Here is an 18,666-nt window from a genome sequence, read left to right on the forward strand (position 1 = left end):
AAGCAATGAAGATTGATTCAGGGATTCCAAATGCACTTATCTAGTAAATGTCAGAGAAATTTTTTAAAAATAAGTTGTGTTTAAATGTAAATTTCAAAGTAGAGTCCATTTGTTTATATGTTAAAGTCTGTTTATTCAAGAGTCTGTTTGTTTTTTTATTGAAGCCAGGGTGGGCTTCAAAAATTTTAGCAAGGGGTTCTCTGCCCGGTTGCTGGGTGGGCTTGGCCATGGTGGGCGTGGCCTAGTCAGCCTCCTGCACACCGTTGGGGAGCGTTTTTGCCCTCCCTGGGCTCCAGAGGCTTTTGTCGAGCCTCCAGGAGGGAAAAAAACAACCTCCCCAGGCTCTGGAGGCTCCCCAGGCTTCCCGAACTTCCAGTAGTCTTGTTTTTCGCCCTCCCCAAGCCTCCGCGCGCACCCTGCACTTACCTGCATCCAAAACGGGCCACATGGGGACTCCTGGGAGGGGAGGGGGGAGGGGCCAGACAGGAGTGGGATTTGGTGGTTCTCCAAACTGCACAGAATCTTAGCTAGAGGTTCTCCCGAACCCCTGCGAACCTCCAGCAGCCCACCCCTGATTGAAGGCTTTTCACCCTCTGAGTCACCATTTGTCCTTGCAGAGCAAGTTTCTTAAGTCCAAATTGACTCCTGGGCATATCCTGGATATGTCCATATAGTTTTTTGGTAACAATTTAGAACTTATCTTTTGTTTATTAACTAATTTACTCACTTACTTACCAATTGAGCCCTGGTCTTTCTCTTAGCTTTGATATGTTCTACCCATCTTCTATCCAGGTACCTGGCTCAATTCTGATTAGCTTTCTGAAGTCAGCTAAGGTTAGCTAAATACTGTAGGAGAAAAAGGAACTCTTGCTGGAGCAAATTTTAAAAATGCATGAAGATCTGTATAATTAAGAATGGCAGTTACACCTTGTCTTCCTTTCAGGAAGTTTTAAAGAATCATTAAAGTCGATTCTTGAAATTTTGAAAAATAATTTGCATTTACTGTTTTTTTAACTGTGATTCTACCTGAACTCATTGATCTTACAGTAGGGTTAAGGTCATACCAGCAGTGGAATATGATTATCTTGAAACTCCAAAAAAAAGTGGTGTTATTAGCCATCAAACCTCAAAAATACACTTTTCCCAAAAGGTTTCCACAATTTTGGCCACTACTGTACTTTCCACAATTAAATGAATTTTTAGAATTGTAGATGTTCCAGTGTGGAGGGGTGGGAGAATTGATTATGTGGGATCAATTCATTGTCAATGCTAAATGACCGCATAGATAGCTAGTGCATTATAGCACAAGATTATCAAAGAGGAAGTGTAGTCATTTAGCTTTTTGGGGGGGTCCCAACTAATTCTGTCCTTTGTGTGATATTCCAGCAAGTCAGCTTTCAAATTCAGCTATATTATACTTTATCAAATATGTCAGTTACCTTGGATAGATGGCAGTTGCTTATTTAAGCAATTGGCCAGCCAGCCGGCAGGCCTATCTTCCTCCCTCCCTCCCTTTTTCCTTCCTCCCTTTGAAAAATCCTCTCAGAATGTCATTTGACTCCATGAATAAAAACTGGCTTTATTTATAAAATGGATAGTTAAAATTTTGCACAATGTACCAGTGGTGGGTTGCCTCCAGTTCGGACCGTACTAAAACCGGCCGGAGGCTCCACCCACTGACCCGGACATCATCAAGAAGTTTCTATGCATGCACAGAAGCTTCTGTGCACGCGCAGAAGTGCACACACGAGTGGTTCCGTTGCAAACCGGTAGTAAAGATAAATAGAACCCCTGCAATGTACATAATTCAGGTGTTCAGGATAGTTGAGCTTATATATTCCATCATAGTAATTACAAAATGGAAAATATGATTTCTGAAGTAAATATAAAGTGACAATCTGAAAAGTGCTTTGCTTTTGAGTATTAGAAAAATATAACCCAATCTTCAGCAGAAAACTGATGATAGAAGGCTTCTCAGACTAGCAGCAAACAAGGGAATGAAATATACATGTTCCCCCTACTCAGTCTAATGTCACATAATTGTCCTCCCTTTCCATATTTTACTTAACGTTTTACTCTTCATTTCAAAAAAATAAATGGTGGTGTTAAGGAATATATTTTGTTCTAAAAGTACATTTCAACCACTTCATTGGTAAGTTTTCAATCTTTCGCTGTAATACTCCTCTGGAATATTCAGATCTGCTCATTTAAAACTTGGAACATTATAAATCCTATTTATAAACCATTTTAACCTTTTAACATGAAAATTTGTTTTTATTTTTCGCCACTTGCAGATTGCTCTTGGAACAGTGACAAATGTTGAGGAAGCAGTAAAGTGGATAAGTTACACTTACCTTTATGTACGGATGAGAGCAAACCCATTAGTATATGGCATCAGTCACAAAGCTTATCAGGTAGAAAATGTGCAGAAAACCTAACTTGCTTTCTGGTTCTGTAATCCTTTCCTGATGGGAGATTAAATATTTGCCCTTGTTGGTTTTCCTGAGATCAGCAACTCCTATATGTTTTGAAAATGTTCAGCATGAAACACGGAAAACAACATCCTTAGATATATTTTTGGGACATCGTGGTAGGTGAAGTTTTCAACAGTTAGGCTAAATATGTGGAAAATGATCAAATTATTCACATTTGTGTATCCTATGTGCAATTTTTGTTTATCAGTCTCTGCCAGCTTTTTAGTCTTAAATGTCAGGTTTACATAAAAATGAAATATAATTATCACAGCCATTATGGTCTGTCATCAAATATAATTAGAATAGGTATTCACACATGCACAGTGTTGAGCTAGTAAAGACTAAAGGAAATGCTTAAAGTTCCTCATACAGTTCTAAATATGAAAGTTTTACCATGTAGGCACTGCTGAAAATAACACTACTTTGCCCCCTTTCGTTTCAGAATGACCAGACACAGAAAGAAAAAGTGTATTAGTTATATAATCTCAAGTCTTGGTGTTAGGTTTAGACATAGATCTTGCAATTGTGTAGGATTGTAAGTAGAAAATTAATGAAGATGGGGCCTTTCCATCTCTGCCAGAAATAAATAGCAAATAAAGATTCCCCTCATCACCATTTCATAAGGATGGATAAAACCTAAAATCTAATATCTTTTGGAACAACAGTTAGTTATAATCATCTATAATTATATCTATTCTTTTCTTAATTTACCTTGAAGATTTCCTGTCTCCTTTTGGGCTACAAAGGGTAGAGTATTCTAAACATTATGTCACGATAAGGGGATCAGATTAACTTAATAAATATTTTAATTCTAAGTATTCTCAATCAATAGTTTATTAATTCCACAATAAAATCCACTAAAATATACCCATCGCTATGTGTTTTGCTGGAGGAGAGGGAAAAAATAAGACAAGATCATATTTACTTTCTGTCTTATACATCTGTCCATCCATCCTTAACATATGCAATTCCTGACGTTATTTCAGATGGATCCAAGTTTAGAGAAGCACAGAGAACAGTTGGTGATTGAAGTTGGCCGAAAACTGGATAAAGCCCGGATGATTCGGTTTGAAGAGAGAACTGGATTTTTTTCTTCAACTGATTTAGGCAGAATTGCAAGCCACTACTACATTAAATATAACACAATTGAGGTAATGTTCCCTATAATTTGGTATATTATGAAGCAAAAGCATGGCATTATATTTAACAGCCTTGTTATCTTTCTTTAGGGAGTAATTTGTAACCCTGTTTCTGATTACAGGTCTAAAACAGCAACGTGGAAATAATAATTGCAGATCTACATTATAGTTCACATTTTGTAATAAAAGAGGATTCTAAAATCACAAGAATGATTTTATAAAATAACATATAGGAAGCGTTTATATTCATAAAAGGTCTATTAGCATGTTTACCCATATAGGGGTACGCACAAACCTTGGAAATTGCGATGTACTTCTAAAAAGTGCTGCCCTTTATTTTTCTGAATTTCAAAGAGGTTCTGTGAGTGAATCTTATTCAATTTTTGTTTTATTTTTCAATGGACTTTATATCAGTTCATTTTTGCCCTGGTAATTAATCAATTTGCATTTCAATATGGGTAGCTTAAATTTATTTTTAATAGTAATATGTTGGCTGTTATTTTTTTCTTGATAAAAACCCTCTGGAAATCTGTGGCATAGCAGAGTTCAGTTTGACATTTTAAATTACAGCATATGAAAACTGCATTTGTTTTCAAAGTTAAATAGTGTGTGTGTGTGTGTGTGTGTGTGTGTGTGTGTGTTTCCTAATGGAAATTGCCATTTGTTGTGCGATTTGTTCCTTCCTATCTTTATTCAGTGTCTAGCGGGTGGATGGGAGTGTATTTGTAAATAATGCTTTAAACAGCAGACTGATGTTTCTTGGTTTTGCAGACTTTCAATGAACTCTTTGATGCTCATAAAACAGAAGGTGACATTCTTGCTATTGTGTCTAAAGCCGAAGAATTTGAACAAATCAAGGTTAGAATGTTTCACACTTCTTTTTTTTTAAAAAAACCTGCTGTTGTGAGTGTGCTGAAAGAACCTTATATAATGTGTCCAGAAGTGTTTTAGTCAGTTTTTTAAAACAAAATAAAACAAAAATCTGAATCAGAGTATTTCTGGAAAATGTTTGCGTGCAATATTATTCTAATGAATATGTTATCTCAGTGGTGATCTTACTTTTCTGCAACTTCTTCAGATGCTTTTTCCTTTTTCTCAGTCACTAGTCAGGTCAGACAGAGCCATAAAAACCCTGCTTCTCAGTTTTATAGAACAATCATTTGTAAAGCAAATATAGCTTTGGTACTACTATTAAACTTGCTTGAAGGCAGAATGTTTTTATTTTATTTTCAGTCAGAATCTCTGTTTTCAGTGAAATGTGATTTCCTGAAATGGTTACATTTCTGAATTAAGCCCATCTATGCATTTATACACATGGGGGATCTATGTATCTTGGGGACAGTAATTTAGCACTGAATTAAACCAGCTACATTCTCTCTCTCTCTCCCTCCCTCTCTCTCTCTCTCTCTCTCTCTCTCTCTCTCTCTCTCTCTCTCTCTCTGTGTGTGTGTGTGTGTGTCTTATTCTCATAAAATATATAGAGGGATGTTCATGACATTATAATGAATACCAGAGTTTGTATTAGGAGAGGCTCCAGAAGACTGATCGTTAAATAAAAATAAATACATAAAAAATGATAAGACGCAGTTGCATCAACCAGAGCAGGAAAAATTATACTTATTTTTCTGAAATTTTGGTTGAGAGAGCAGCAAAGACCAAAGACCAATCTACTGGGCATATACAGCATATTAATATTCACTGGATTTATGACTGTGCTGTGTACTAACTCTTGCATGAATAATAGTTAACATTGCCAGATACAAAAATATTGTTCTAGTTCTTCTAATCAGCAGAACCTATATTTAAAATATTACTCTGTTACTCCTTGCTAGTTTACGACAAACCTGGGAGAAAATTTTAAGGACAAATTTAGTGACAAGCCACAAAATAAAACCAGTTGTAACTTGAAACTCTCAAAGCAACACATTATCACATTTTGTTTCAAATCTGGAAATATCAAAAGGGCCATTTCAAACTAGATTTTTTTTTTATTTTTATGCACCAAATATTTTACCTAGAGAAAGTTTTTATACCAGTATCTGTGCTAGATTTGGTTTTAATTCACTAAAATTTGGTTTAATTGAATCAATATTTGGTATATCCCAGAGTATTACAAAAAAAGTGCCTTCTAACAGTATTTTAAGAATGAAAGAATGTGGTAGGGGATCCTTTGCTTTGATTTACTAAGATGTGTTTGGGATTTCATTGACTAGGTTTTCTTGGTTTAGAATTAACAACCACTGCAACTTCCCAAATCTGTTTTGAAATTGGATACATGGTCTGACCAGTAGGCAATGAGATTCTCCTTTCTAATAAGCAAAATTGACATGATAGAAGAGCAGAATAGCTGCATCTGATCAAGCCATTGATTGGCCTGATTGACCATTGATTTTTTTATATATATATACCTGAGCTAACAACATGTGCCAACATACAAAATGCAATCATTTGGTTGTTAACAAAATTGAGTCTCTTTTAAGATGAAAGATGGAAACTGGGAAAAAAAACAATGCTGAAAATTATTTAATGTGAGTTTCTTTCTTAGCTTTCATATTGCATAAATGGTCAGTGTTTGAGGGAAATGGCCTTCAGATGATCCCCATCAAGTGCAAACATGCACCTTCTTTAAACAAGTTTTAGGCTAAGAACATTTCACAAAATCAAAGAATATGTAAATTCACCTCTGCTTTGCAAGTAAGAATGAGAAATTGGAATACTATGCATAATTCAAAGTGTAGATTTGAATACATCTTTAGTTATATTAAATCTTAATCTTATTAACAGTGAAAGCCTTAATATCATGAATCATAGTACTTCAGAGTTTTAAGCTAAAAACATAATATGCCCCATGCAAACTGTATAATTTTAATGAATGCATTTAAAGTTAATTCAAGTTTGCTCTAATCCAAAAAGAGTAGAGGTCAGATAAAAAGGGAAATCTTATCAGGTGAAGCATGGCATGGTCAAAATATTTAATTTGTGAGGTACATTTCTATCTGTCAATGGCAATCTTAATAAAAGGTGACGCATAATGAAATATAATTGTGTCGTTATTAAGATTGTTTCAATTAGGCTCCATTAAGTACAGTGCTGGGAGACTTGTTTTTCAGAAACTGTAGAATGTTTTAAAACACATTTATTGAGAGATAATTGACATTTAATTTGCATGTGGAAGATTTAACAAGTTGCACCAGCCTTTTCAAAGTCCATTAATTTGTATTTCAGGTGAGAGAAGAAGAAATAGAAGAGCTGGAAGCCTTGCTGAGCAATTTCTGTGAACTTGCTGCACCTGGTGGTGTGGAGAACAGTTACGGGAAAATAAATATCCTTCTGCAAACATATGTTAGCCGAGGAGAGATGGATAGCTTTTCCCTAATTTCAGATTCTGCTTATGTTGCGCAGGTAAAATTTAGTTCTTCCTCCTATCAATGACTTACCTAAGATACATAGAAAGCCAAAAGTCTGTGTGTTTATGTCCACATTTAACTGTCAAGCAATTTAGAACTGGAAGCTGGGAGTACTATTTTCGTTTTTAAAAGCTACAGCTTTCCAACCTAAGATCTTTTTCACACCGACTTTGCATCCCAACAAACTTGTCTGTCTCTACTGACATCCATAAGTGCTGCAAAGGGCTATAGAGTATGTTCCCTTAATTCAGCAATCTTGCTGATCCTGAATATTATTATATAGAAGTAAGGATTATAGAATATACCCAACAATTATTTCAGTGGCTACCCAGATTATATTATTATTATTATTATTATTATTATTATTATTATTATTATTATTATTATTATTATTATTTTTGGAGTCCTCTTTCTGTTTCAAAGTGATACATAAAGATAAAAAAAGGTATTAATGAACAAATGCAAACCAAATTATTGTATATACTGGCAAAAGAAAAAAATAATTCCCTGGTGCCAGCTAGCATCTGAAAATGTCATGCAGAACAAAGTTGTGAGGGAAAATGTGAAACTCCCAGTTACATCTTTCTGTTGGAATTTTCACAATGTGAGTTCCATAACAGAGAAGGTCCCAAATGCCAGCTAACATTGTGACTATCTGATTCAAGCCAGTGAACATGGCTTGACAAGAAGTAATGGGTGGAAACTAGTCAAGGAGAGAAGCAACCTTGAACTAAGGAGAAATTTCCTGACAGTTAGAACAATTAATCAGTGGAACAACATGCCTCCAGAAGTTGTGAATGCTCCAACACTGGAAGTTTTTAAGAAGAGATTGGATAACCATTTGTCTGAAATGGTATAGAGTTTCCTGCCTAAGCAGGGGGTTGGACTAGCAGACCTCCAAGGTCCCTTCCAACTCTGTTATTCTATTCTATTCTAGCATAATAGTGGCAAAGGAATAGATGTGATATAATGTGCTACCATTGTTTTATTTGACAGAATGCTGCACGTATTGTTCGAGCTCTTTTTGAAGTAGCCCTTCGTAAGCGATGGCCGGCAATGACATACCGACTGCTAAATCTCAGCAAGGTTATTGACAAGCGACTGTGGGGTTGGGTCAGCCCTTTGCGGCAGTTCACTGTCCTGCCCCCACCAGTCCTTACCAAGCTGGAACAGAAGAATCTCACTATTGATAAGCTGAAGGACATGAGGAAAGATGAAATAGGTAAGATACCAAGGGAAAATGAATGTGTCTTAATATTTAACACTCTGAGGGGTCCTTGGTGTTCTCTGAGCTTGCTTGTTTTCTTGCAGACGTTTCTTTACCCTAACTAGGTAACATCATCAGTGCTAGTAAGGAGTGTTGTTTGCTGTCAGTTTATATTCTGGTGTTTTGCCTGTCTGTGTGGGTGGGGGCGATCTGAGGGATTCTTTGGTTGGGCTGTTTATTAGTGGCTCTTTGATAATTTCTTGATTGGGGTATTGCTTACTTGATTGTTGGTATGAAGTTGACCTTGGAGTTAATTTATGCTGATCTGAATGCTGATCAGCCCCATCAAGAGATACCAAGAATTTCAAAGTGGGATCTTTTTCCTGCAACCCTGTCTATATATGTGGACCTTTACAAAACATTAGTTTATTTCCGTGCTGCCCATTTTAGTTATAAAATTACCTGTTTTATCCAAGCTTCATGATAACAGCATTTGGCATAAAACTACAGATCTATTCATACACTTCATATCTTCCTTTTCTTTTATAACCTACTAGGGGGCCTTAGCTGAATCCCTTTTCTTGCAAGTATGGTGACTAAGATCTGCATGAGACTTCGGATAATTGCCAATGGTAGAGAGTCGTGGGATTAGAGGGACCTGTGCACATCTGGTCCTCTTCATAGGAGTTCTGTTACAAAACTGGCTCTTTTTCCCAGGGACTAAGAAGAAAGTAGCACTTCTATATCTCAACGTTTTTCAATATATCCTTGCCTGGGATGTTTTTTAGTCAGACTTAATTTACTAGCAACGCCCCTCAGAAATTTTCTATTTTGTCTATGTGACATTGTCAGGGTAATGAAGATTTAAAGCTGGCCAGCCCCTTTAAGGCTGAAGATGAGTCGGCAGTTATTGCACTTTAAGAAGCTGTCTATATAAGGGAGGCCATTAGAGGGCGTCTCTCTCTCTCTCTCTCTCTCCTTGTATATCACTCTCCTCGTCGCTGTTCTATGTGCATTGTAGTTCTCCATTTAGAGTTGAAGAAGATTGATTGCTTGCCTGGTATGTGCCTACCACGTGTATGTATGTATATAGAAGTCTTGTATATAAACCACTGTTTGTAAGACAAACCTCTGTGTCTTGTATTTTGCTCCTGGGTGGTCTCAAAATAGTAGTCAGGCTGTAAACACTCTGTCAGACATAACATAACTTGGAATTCTAAGGATTCAATGAAAACATCCTTTCTTTCAGTAAGGTCCCATTTTATATTTAGGAAAATACATAATGGATTTTATGTCTGAGGTCAGTATTTTTAAGTAAAAGAAGACTGGTATTAATCAAAATTGTTAGGAGGTATTTAATCAGTGACTTATAATATAAAAATCATTTTCTGAGCTACAAATAAAAATTTAAATTAAATATTACTTTGTTTATATCAAGTGTTAAGATCTGCTTGTATAGCAAGAATACCCCTTGATTTGCTTCCCCCTATCAGGAAAGGCTAGTCAGGGTAACAGTCAGATAAAGCCTTGAAACTATGAAAGACAAGCAATTTCACTTTGCCTTCACTTGCTTTAGATATTTATAAGCATTCTTTTGTTTCAAATTTCATATTATTTTGCAGGTCATATGCTCCATCATGTAAATATTGGATTAAAGGTCAAACAATGTGTCCATCAAATTCCCTCTATCGCAGTGGAAGCCACCATCCAGCCAATTACTCGTACTGTATTGAGAGTTAGGTTAAATATTATCCCTGATTTTAAGTGGAATGATCAGGTAAGAATACCTAGAATATAAAGTCTACAGGACATGTTGAGAATGTAAGCTCATCTAGATGTAACTTACAGGATATATAATAATAGGGCTGGAAGGGATTTTGGAGGCACTTTTCTGATCCAGCCTTAGCAGAAGCAAGAAACAGACTATTTGTCACGAAAAACCCCTCTTTATTTACCTCTTGTGAATTAATTGCATTCACCCACCGAAAAGTCCAGGCAATAGTCCTGCAAGGAGTTAACGGCAACAACAGACCTTATCAGTTCCTTGCGACAATTGCAAGGCTGCGAGCTCCCAGCCGAAAGGCTGCAAATTAAGTTCTGGCAAGCAGTTTTTAATGCACAAAACACAATGAGCAAAATCTCCAGAAATATGAACTGTTGTCTCCTACAACAACCACTTCCCTTTCCTTCTGTTTATTCCCCAGCCAGGGAGGGGCCATTCAGCGTCCACATGTGCTTTGCTTCCCAAGTCAACTCCTTGTCCTCCGTTGTTTACCTCTCCTAACTGCTCTGCGCATATGTGCATCTGGAACAGGCCCCAGCTGTTCTTCCTCCTCACTCATCTCAGCCTCCAAAGGCAGCTGCCTCTCCAATGGCTGGAAAATGTCAGACAGCCCTGGCTCTATCTCTGCATCTGACACAGAGCATCCATCAGAGCCTTCCCCAGACTCCAGAACTGGCCCCCAACCTCCTCATCGTCTGAGTCTGCCAACAGCTCCGCTTGCAACTGGCAGGCCACAACAGGCACTGCTGTTTCTCCTTACCTCTTAAAAACCTTCAGATATGTTCTAAGTAAATAATAGAATATGTTTCTTAACTGTACTATAACTCAGCAACTTTAGTAAGCTTGGAAGTACAATGGAAATTATGGTTCTCATACTGCTTGTCTTTAGCTGTGCATATTAGTTTTTTCAGGTTGACATACTGAAGCCTGATCCCATATCCCTGCTCCACTTATAACCTTTGTACAAGAAAAGAAAACAAAAGAAAAGATGTATCTCTCACCTTCTTTATCTTCAGATTTACTCTTTTATTTAAGTTTATAAGTAGGACTAGATTGTTTTCAGGTGCCATACATGCATTTTAAACATCTTGTGACTTAAAAGTCTTGTGAAACAATGTGAACTTAAATTTCATAGTGTGTGGTCTGAATTCCACGTAGTTCAGCTTTTATAATAAGCGTATAAGAAAATGAACCTATTAATCCTCTTGTGGGTAGGGCATGTAAGTAGAAAGCAGACCCCTTGCTTCCTATATTAAAAGGGCTCAAATCAGTGGTGGGTTGCCCCCGGTTCGCACCGGTTCTATAGAACCGGTAGTAAAACCGGCAGGAGGCTCCGCCCACTGACCCCGACGTCATCAGAACGCTTCTCGCTTCGCTCGCACGCATCCCCATTGCAAACTGGTAATAAAGGTAAGTAGAACCCACCCCTGGCTCAAATGTTCCTCATAGTGCTATGGTCAGTAAACTGTCTTTCATTTATCAAAATGATTTATTCACAGATTTAGTATAACATATTCCTCAGCATCGGGATATTTTATTATTGACATGGTTGATTGTTGATTGTTTTTGTCATTTTTTATTAGCCTCACATAGGTCAGGAATGTCAGTCTCCTCAGTTAGATGAATGGGGTGCCATATGAGCCTAGTGAAATAAATAAATAAAATGGAAAAAAAAATTAAGAGAACACATGTATAACATTGCTTATTTACTTTACCTCATAGGTGCATGGAACAGGTGGAGAGCCCTGGTGGATTTGGGTGGAAGATCCCAGCAACGATCACATTTATCATTCAGAATATTTTATTATTCAAAAAAAGCAGGTAAATCTATGCTGTATAACAGCATAGAACACCTATGTTATGAGCTGGTTTCCTAAGCATTCTTATATTTCATATTTATATTTTTATATTTTTATTTATTTATTTATTTACAGTGCCTTGAAAAAATAGAAGAGAAACAACGCCACATGTACTAGATCACACTAAAATACTAATTAAGAATTTTTTTAAAAAAAATAGATAATTTATATATTTTATACTTATTAATAGTTACTGGTTTACTAATTATTATATGAGTATAACATGATTGCACACATTATTATTGTAAAATATCAAAAAACATCCACCATAGTATTATACATTGCTGCATCCTGGCAGGAATAGCCAACACTTCAGAAGATAGGCCCTATCTAATAAATTAAAATTCAATAGTGAAAAAAGTAAGGTTCCACATTTAGGCAAGAAAAGCCAAATGCACAGTTGTAGTATAGGTGGTACCTGGCTCAGTATTAGTAATTGTGAGGGATCTTGGAGTCCTAGTGGATAATCATTTAAATATGAGCCAGCAGTGTGCTGTAGCTGCCAAAAAAGCCAATGCAATGCAGTCCTAGGCTGCATTAACAGAGGGATAGAATCAAGATCACGTGAAGTGTTAATACCACTTTATAATGCCTTGGTAAGACCACACTTGGAATACTGCATCCAGTTTTGGTTGCCACAATGTAAAAAAAGATGTTGAGACTCCAGAAAGAGTGCAAAGAAGAACAACAAAGATGTTTAGGGGACTGGAACCTAAAACATATAAAGAATGGTTGCTGGAATTGGGTATGTCTAATTTAATTAAAAGAAGGACTGGGGTGACATGATAGCAGTGTTCGAATATCTAAAGGATTGCCACAAAGAAGAGGGAGTCAACTTATTCTCCAAAGCACCCGAAAGCAGGATAAGAAGCAATGGGTGGAAACTAATCAAGGAGAGAAGCAATCTAGAACTAAGGAGAAATTTCCTGACAGAACAATTAATCAGTGGAACAACTTGTCTCCAGAAGTTGTGGGTGCTCCAACAGTGGAAGTTTTCTAGAAGAGATTGGACAACTATTTGTCTGAAATTGTATAGGATTTCCTGCCTGAGTAGGGTGTTGGACTAGAAGATCTCCAGGGTCCCTTCCTACTCTGTTATTCTGTTATCTTTTGAATAGTAAAAATATTGCTTTTCCAAAATAGATCACATTTTTCTGTAAACTATTTCTTGACTTACGGAACAACATCACATTTCCAACTTCTCAGTGTGAACCTTTTACCACCACCCCCATGCCCAGTACATCCCTACATCCTGTTAAGCACTCAAATTACATAGCTTTGGTATATAGCTCAACATTACTGCAACATATTTAACATTTAAAGATTTTCCCATAAACCTGGTTATATCCATTGTTACACTACCCTGAAAAGATACCACGTTATCACATAATCATATATGTGAATGAACCCTTTAAAACTTTTACACCTCCAACATAGATGCCCATCCTTTCAGATATGGTCTTTGGGAAGTCCAGTGTACCTAAATACAGTTCTTAATGAATCAGCTTAAATCTCAGATCTGTTGATACCATTTTAACATTTTAAAGGACATGAATCCAGGGTTGAAATGCTCCCGGTTTGGACCGGATCGCCCGATCCGGTAGCGATGGCGGCAGGTGGTTCAGAGAACTGGTAGCAAAAATCCCTTGCCCCCCCCCATGCCTAGCTGAGCCGCGATCATCAGAGCCTTTTTAATTTATTTTTAAAAACATTTTTTCTATAACCTCTTGAGCCGAAAAAATACTTTTAAAAGTAAAAAAAAAAGCCTCTGATGATTGCGAAGAGGTTGTAGAAAAAATGCTTTTAAAAGCCTCTGACAATCCCAGCTGAGTTGCCTGATCGTCAGACTTTTAAAAGCATTTTTTTTACAACCTCTTCGGCCGAAGAGGTTGTAACAAAAATGTTTTTAAAAGAAAAAAAGTCTCTACCAATCAGGCAACTCAGCTGGGATCATCAGAGGCTTTGAACATTTTTTTTTTTACAAAAAAAATGGTTTTAAAAATAAAAATAAAAAAGTTGGCTACGCCCACCCAGTCACATTACCACCACCACCACCCCAACCAAGCCATGCCCACAGAACTGGTAGTAACAAATTTTACATTTCACCACTGCATGAATCCATTGTTGGGGCTTTATTGGAGATTCTAGTTCTTTTGTCCATGTTTGAATTATCCCAGAAATGTCTACTATAAAAATTCTTGAGCCTCTGATAGAGATATATAATAGATTTTAATTTTGTCATGACTTAAAGTATAAGAGCAACTCAGGTCTTTGAAGCACCCAAAGAGTCTAGCTCATATTGATCCATTAGAACAGCGCCGCGCGCCCCCCGCAACCCCCCCCAATCTCCATGGTTAGGCCCACTCGGCCATTTGAAACCACTCACACACGTGAAGTTCCATTTGCACAAGCGGAGGACATGTGCACCCGCTGCTTGTGCAAATGGAGCTGCTTGCACGTCTGCTTGCCACACACACAGAACCATTTCTTCTTCCACCCCCACCAGGCTGTCAAGCCAGAAAGATTAGGAGCTGCTGCATTAGAAAATGCCTAAGTTGAAGATACCGCCACTGTTATGAATTAGGAAGGCCAGCTTCAATTTGGTCAATCTTTAAGACAATCATACATAACAGTTGATTCAAAGCCATGACTCATCTTCCGCCCAAATTTTCCACCAATTTTTAAAATAGAAGTTTTCCACAGAGTTAAGTATTTGAGTCTCATTATCAAACCTGAGGCTCTTTTTTTCCTTACCTTGTTTGATTTCCTTATTTGTGTACATCTATATAATAAAATAGACGATCATGTTAACCACTTGAGGAGAAAATAATTATTCATTTTTTTTTCAACCTAGGTCATTGCAAAGGAAACTCAACTGTTAGTATTTACAATCCCAATTTTTGAACCGTTGCCCTCTCAATACTATATCCGGGCTGTCTCTGACAGATGGCTAGGAGCTGAGGCTGTGTGCATTATTAATTTCCAGCATCTGATTCTGCCAGAGAGACATCCACCTCATACAGGTAACATTGTATTGAGAACTGCATTCCTGCATAATTATATAGAATTTATTTCTTGAATTATTTACAAGTATTAAATATTGAAGTGTTGGGGGGGGTTCTTCTACTTGTAGTTTAGATTTTCATTGATTCTCAACAGCAGTGAGATCTATCATGGATGAATGTATGTATGTACTAATTTATACATAACTTATAAATCTGACCAATTGCCCATTGGTCATAAATCTGACCAATTGCCCATTAATAGCTATATTTTCTTCGTTTGCTTACTGATGCCTTAAAGTAAGAATTTACTTTACGTTGTACCATTTTTCTATAGTCTCTGGTTTACATAGAGACAGGTAGTGCACTGCCTTTTTGCATAAAAAATACTGGCACGTGAACTTGTTCACCAAAGGCCTTTTTACCAGTATGCCTATTGTTGTAGTGACCTCTATTATCGTTAAGCCTAGATCATTTGCAATTCAGCTTAGAGAACGCTTTCAGAAATATTCATCTCATTTGATATATGCAGGGTTTTTTTTTTTAAGCATGTATAAATTCATATGTGTGTCTGCTGTGTTTGGCATTGTTGCTCTGTATCTAATCTGTCTGGCTAAACATGTGTACCTATTTATCTAATTGACTGATCAATGAGTGCTATTCAAAAGAAGCAAAAAGATATTTACACATCAGCAAATAGGAGACTTTGAGGATTTATGGTAATTGACTGCCATTCCCATCTGGTTCCTCTGAAACAATGAAGTGTAGAGAGGTCCTGCTAGACAAAGATAAAGAAAAAGGCCTTTCACACACACACATCCCACCCCTCTGACAGATCCCAAGAAATAACAGCATTAGCAGGGGATGATGAAAGAGTTCTAAAGTATCTATGAAAAGTATGTTAAGAATATCAAGGCTTGAAGCCTCCACAAATTTTATGGCTCTCCAGCCATACCTTACTGCAAAGCATCCTGAAAGGGGTACTGAAATCTTGAGCCAAACTAAACTTCAAAGAAGGCATCTGTGTAACAGAATTGTCACAGTTCTCCGCCAATTTAATAAGAGTCAGGCTATATACATGCTCCAACCTCTGTAAACCAAACTTAACACTAAGATGTAGGTGCGTATGGTTCTAGTTGAATCTGTGTGGTTTTATATGATAATGTGTTGTGTCTCTTGTTGCATAATGTTAATTAACTGCCTTTACTCAAATTTGCCCTTTGAATTTCCCCCTTTGGCAGAAATATCACACTGATATTTCTGAATATCACACTGGAATATCACACTGAATATCACACTGTTACTAGCAGTGCTATTACTACTCTTGTATTTTAATACCGTCTTTCCAAAATTTTAAATATAATTTCTAACACTTTAATTTGGCCCTGCCTGAAAGCTGACAATCAGTTGGAGCTATGTATGCGATATGTGGTTGGTTCACAAAGGCAACTACATTCAACCCTGACTGAAAGCTTCTTTAAAGGCCAGGCATATAATAATCCGGTTTAAGTGCATGGTATAATTTACCACAGCAACATTGTTTCCTTTAAGCTGACAAATTGGCAAATTAATGAATTTACTATATTCCTTGCAGTCAGTGTCTCACAGGGTTTCTAGAGATAGCACCAAATGCTGGAGAATGCCAATCTGCATAATTGACCCTTTATGGAATATAGTTTATTATCCATTTCCAGTCTTTAGCTAGGGGGAAATATTTTTTTTACCCATAAAAGCCCTGATCAGGCACTGTCCTCACATATAAGTCTGAACAAAGAAGGATGGTGAGTTCTTTACCTCTCTTAACAGTCCTGATAAGGTTACTGAATTGTTGTTCTCCATAAATCCTGTACACACTTCAAAAATGCTTACCCTACATTCCCATGTATTCCAAAGTATTTCTTCCTACTCATTTCCAAAGCATGTTCCTCTTTCTGGAGTTTGGGTTGGATTTTTGTCCCTTTCATAAAAAGAAGTAGATCTTCCTTTCAGAGAAGAGGCATACCATCTGTTTATTTTTTGATAAGTATATTTTGCATCTTGTTGTGTGGTCTGATAAATGTGATTAAATGTGACTTAATAAGATTAAATGAAAGAGATAGTAAAGTATGTCCTTGTGTCATTCTTGATTAAAGTAAACTACTTACAATTTTACAGTTTTTATAAATATATGCATCATATCTAAGAGGCTGAATCAGTTTATAAATTAAATTGATCCTGCTTTTCAAGTATGATACCGTATTGGAATAATAACTCAGGAATTTTTTTAAAAAAATATCTACAACAAATTTTCCATTTTATGTTCTATTCAATTAAACGGGTCTTCAGTATTATCAGAATACTATAAAGCCATCACAAAGGCAAAATAAAATCAAATAAACAGATTAATAGCTACTACATAAAATGTCTAAGAAAAATAAGGTATTTCATTTATATAATTTTTAATTCCAGAACTTCCTGGATTATTCTGTCTTCAAACACCTCAAAAACGTACATACATACTCTTCTCTTGTCTCCGTGCAGTAGAAACAACCAAAAAGAAGAAGAAAACTTGATAGCAATAGCACTTAGACTTCTATACCGCTTCATAGTGCTTTACAGCCCTTTCTAAGCAGTTTACAGCATCAGTATATTGTCCCCAACAATCTGGGTCCTCATGTTGATGATGTACATGGGAAGAAAGAATAACCTAGAGCAGTGATGGCAAACCTTTTTGACACCGAGTGCCCAAACTGCCTGCGCACATGCCCAAACGGAAAGATGCGCAAGCGAACATGCACACATGCATGCACAGACATTCATGTGCGCATGCGCAGCAGAGACCTGAAGACCAGCTGGCCGGCGGGAAGCAGGGCATCCCAACACCGGCAGAGTGGCAAGAGGTAAGATCTTTTTCTTTCGTGAGCTTCTGTTTCGTCGTTCGCAGGGATACAGAAGCTCATGAAAGAAACGCAATAGAGAGCTGAGCTGGGGCAACAGCGTGCGGGCCAGCAGAGAGGGCTCTGTGTGCCACCTCTGGCACGTGTGCCATAGGTTCGCCATCACGAACCTAGAGGAACAAGAGAAAAAGCCTGTATGTCTTGAATGCGTTCTCTCTCTCTCTCTCACACACACACACACAATTTTTTTAAAGAAGTGTGAGAACTAGAGAATGTCTTTTTTGAGACAATTACTTAGATTACACTTCTGTCCCAACTACAATTTTCTTTGATTTGACTGTTATCTTGATAGTGGCTCTTCCTCTTGTTCATCAAGGTTATTCTTTCTGCCCATTACAGATGGGAGTAAGCAGTGAAGAGGAGGAGGAGTACTGGTAAGGAAAGAGAAATGTAGAGAGATGAAGTTACAGTAAAAGATAATTGAAGGAAAGAAAAGAGAGAGAAAAACTCTATATAGGCATTACCCAAAGTATTAAATTTACAGCATAAGCAGCCCTTCCCAAGCAATGGCTAATCTGCAAGAGTATCTCAGGTTTGGAGATTTGGAGAAGTCTCACTTCCCCTTTTTTCACTTTCAAGTCAGTATTGACTCCTGGCAACTTCCTGGACAATCCCTACAGTGTTCTTAGCAAGATTGTGGAAGTGTTTTGCCATTGCCTGCTTCCTAAGATTGAGAGCTGTCTTTGCGCCTAAGGCAGGACTAGAATTCACAGTCTCCCAGTTTTTAATTTGATGCCTTAACCACACCACCAAACTAGCTTTCAGGAATGAATTAAGCTAGAAAATTATATCTTCATGTCCATCTGTATGAATCCTTGGATGATGTTTATTGAGATTTTGATAAATGTTTTGTATTAAT

At 37.1% G+C, this 18,666-nt stretch overlaps 1 protein-coding gene across 1 annotated transcript in view; it reads left to right on the top strand.

The window, feature by feature from the left end:
• The window catches only part of ASCC3 (activating signal cointegrator 1 complex subunit 3), a 212,384-nt gene that overhangs the window by 117,380 nt on the left and 76,338 nt on the right, over nt 1-18,666 (top strand). Inside the window, exons 17-24 of the mRNA XM_070932828.1 lie at nt 2,295-2,414; nt 3,461-3,625; nt 4,385-4,471; nt 6,839-7,015; nt 8,017-8,242; nt 9,850-10,004; nt 11,733-11,831; nt 14,724-14,892. Of these exons, the coding sequence (XP_070788929.1) occupies nt 2,295-2,414; nt 3,461-3,625; nt 4,385-4,471; nt 6,839-7,015; nt 8,017-8,242; nt 9,850-10,004; nt 11,733-11,831; nt 14,724-14,892 (1,198 nt within the window). The remainder of the gene's footprint in view (nt 1-2,294; nt 2,415-3,460; nt 3,626-4,384; nt 4,472-6,838; nt 7,016-8,016; nt 8,243-9,849; nt 10,005-11,732; nt 11,832-14,723; nt 14,893-18,666) is intronic.

This window comes from Pituophis catenifer, unplaced genomic scaffold (genome assembly GCF_029215685.1).
Source record: "Pituophis catenifer annectens isolate HBS135680 unplaced genomic scaffold, rPitCat1.0.hap2 SCAF_1, whole genome shotgun sequence".
NCBI classification, from domain to species: Eukaryota; Metazoa; Chordata; class Lepidosauria; order Squamata; family Colubridae; genus Pituophis; species Pituophis catenifer.